Below are 1,997 nucleotides of genomic sequence, written 5' to 3' on the forward strand. Positions count from 1 at the left end.
AAAGCGAGGCAAAGTATCGGGGAACTCGGGGTATACCCCTCGAATGGGGACTTGAGAGTGCTTACCCGATCATGCAGCTCGGATAAACACTAGGGGACTATCATACCCACATCAAGACTTACCCCGAAAAGTTAAAATTGAGTTCAGCTCAACAAAGTAGATGAACACTATTAAGTGCTACCCCGGAGAAGTCCTCGAAATTTTATATTTCCCATCTTTGTCAAATCCCGGACCTTCTGTGTTAGGTTTCGATGTAAGGACCAAACGATCAGAACCAATCCTGTCCACTTAGCATTTGCTATGGTAAAAGCAGAAAGAAACGGATGAAGTCTTCATATTATGTACGTGTAAATACTTGCAATATAAAGAAAATTATGAAAAATACATCTCGGGTGTGTCTTCTTATTAAATACCCTACACCGGGGACACTGTTGAAACTCGGCATCATTTTAAAACAAAAAATACCCTACACCGGGGACTACCGTCAAAATTCGACAAAGGCAACAAGGTCGCGTTGAACCAAGCTAAAATCTTTTAACACCCTCGAATGGGGACTGCCATATCAAAATTTGGCAAGGCAGGGATTCAGGTGTCCGAACCTAATCTATGATAAGCAAACGGTTTAAAAATATCGGCCCTGCAATGCCTAACGTGATTCAGAGACGTCTGAATTCACAAAGCATAAATAAGTCCCGCGGGCAAATCACTCGATCAAATCTTCTAATAAAAAGGTACCGAATGAAGAGGAAAGCCAATCCTCAGGCACAGTCAAGAAAAAATGGCTCCGAACCTTTTAACGGAATAAGCAATTAAGGAAAATGTCATAGCAAGCATTTGGATAAAAATAATGAAGAGAGTCAAGAGGAAAATGCTCATTTCATATACGAGGGTTTTTTACATTTTCCACAAAATCAAAAGCAAAAACAAGTCAAAATAAAGACAAAATAAAGGCTAATGCAGGCCATGGTCTACCCGGTATGACTGGAGCCGGAGTTCTCAAAAATCGTTCTCTCGGAATCTTAAGACTCGGGGTCAAGGGATTTCTTAGCCTCCTCCTCGATTGTTCTAGCTTCGAGTATCAGAGCCGCAAGGTCCCCTAATCCTTGTTGAGCTTGCTCAAGGGTAGCCCTCCGAGACTTCCACCGTTCATATTCAACCGCAATCGTGGTACGGGCCTCGGCAGCCTTCACGTCCTTAAGAGACTCTTTTAAGTCAGCCTCAACTTTGGCCAATTTAGCCACTAATTTCGATCTCTCTTCGTCGAGAATCCTTTGAGTTTGAGTAGCCGACTCAAGCTCGGCCTTAAGAATGTCATTGGCCTCGGCTGCCTCCTCAAATTTGCTTTTGAGCTTGTCGCAAATCCGGGCCCGATCCTCGGCTTTCTGTTCCATTACCCTCAACTTCTCATTGTCCGTAGCATTTTCGGATTCAAGCAGCCTATGCCTCTTGGCCATCTTCACGGCATCAGTCTTGACCGAATCAAGCTCACTTTGGAGTTGAGAGATAGTAGCCTTGAGTTCACCGAGCCTCGAAGAAAAATGGGCATTGTCTTGGCTAAGGCTGACCTTGTCTGCTTCCAGGAGTCGGTTCTTTTCAACCATTCCGGCCAACTCAGCCTTCGGACAAATATTTTCGGCCTTCACCTCTTCGAGCTCGGGTTGAAGGTTAGAAAGGGCAGCAGCCCGATTTAATTGATCTTCTTTTCTTGCAAAAGGTGTTGGAACTTCTCCGTATTACGACCTTGGGCATCCAACTGGCCCTTTAAATCGTCAACCTCTTGCTGAGCACGGATAAAGGCCTCATTGACGAGCACAACACTCTGTAGAAAAAACAAATAACGTTAAACTTGGATAAAGCTGGAGCTAAGGTTCACATTGAATTATGTAAAGATTGGATGATAAGCTTACTCGGTTACCCACATACATACCCTCATTAATGAGGTACTGCCAGGGGACTCCGGTCATTTTTCTCTTATTCGAGTCCGTGAGAGGCCTCAG

The 1,997-nt window shown here is 44.2% G+C and overlaps 1 protein-coding gene across 1 annotated transcript; it reads right to left on the reverse strand.

Moving 5' to 3' along the window:
- Nucleotides 1-1,019: 1,019 nt before the first annotated feature.
- LOC132639204 (uncharacterized) lies at nt 1,020-1,601 on the reverse strand. Its single transcript, XM_060355674.1, has one exon. It carries the CDS (start codon nt 1,599-1,601, stop codon nt 1,020-1,022), a length of 582 nt encoding a protein of 193 aa, XP_060211657.1.
- Nucleotides 1,602-1,997: the final 396 nt, after the last annotated feature.

Source organism: Lycium barbarum, chromosome 5, assembly GCF_019175385.1.
Source record: "Lycium barbarum isolate Lr01 chromosome 5, ASM1917538v2, whole genome shotgun sequence".
Lineage (NCBI taxonomy): Eukaryota > Viridiplantae > Streptophyta > Magnoliopsida > Solanales > Solanaceae > Lycium > Lycium barbarum.

Bases quoted from the DNA above. Each gene is read 5' to 3' on its own strand.
- LOC132639204 (XM_060355674.1), bottom strand. From the start codon at position 1,601: ATGGTTGAAAAGAACCGACTCCTGGAAGCAGACAAGGTCAGCCTTAGC.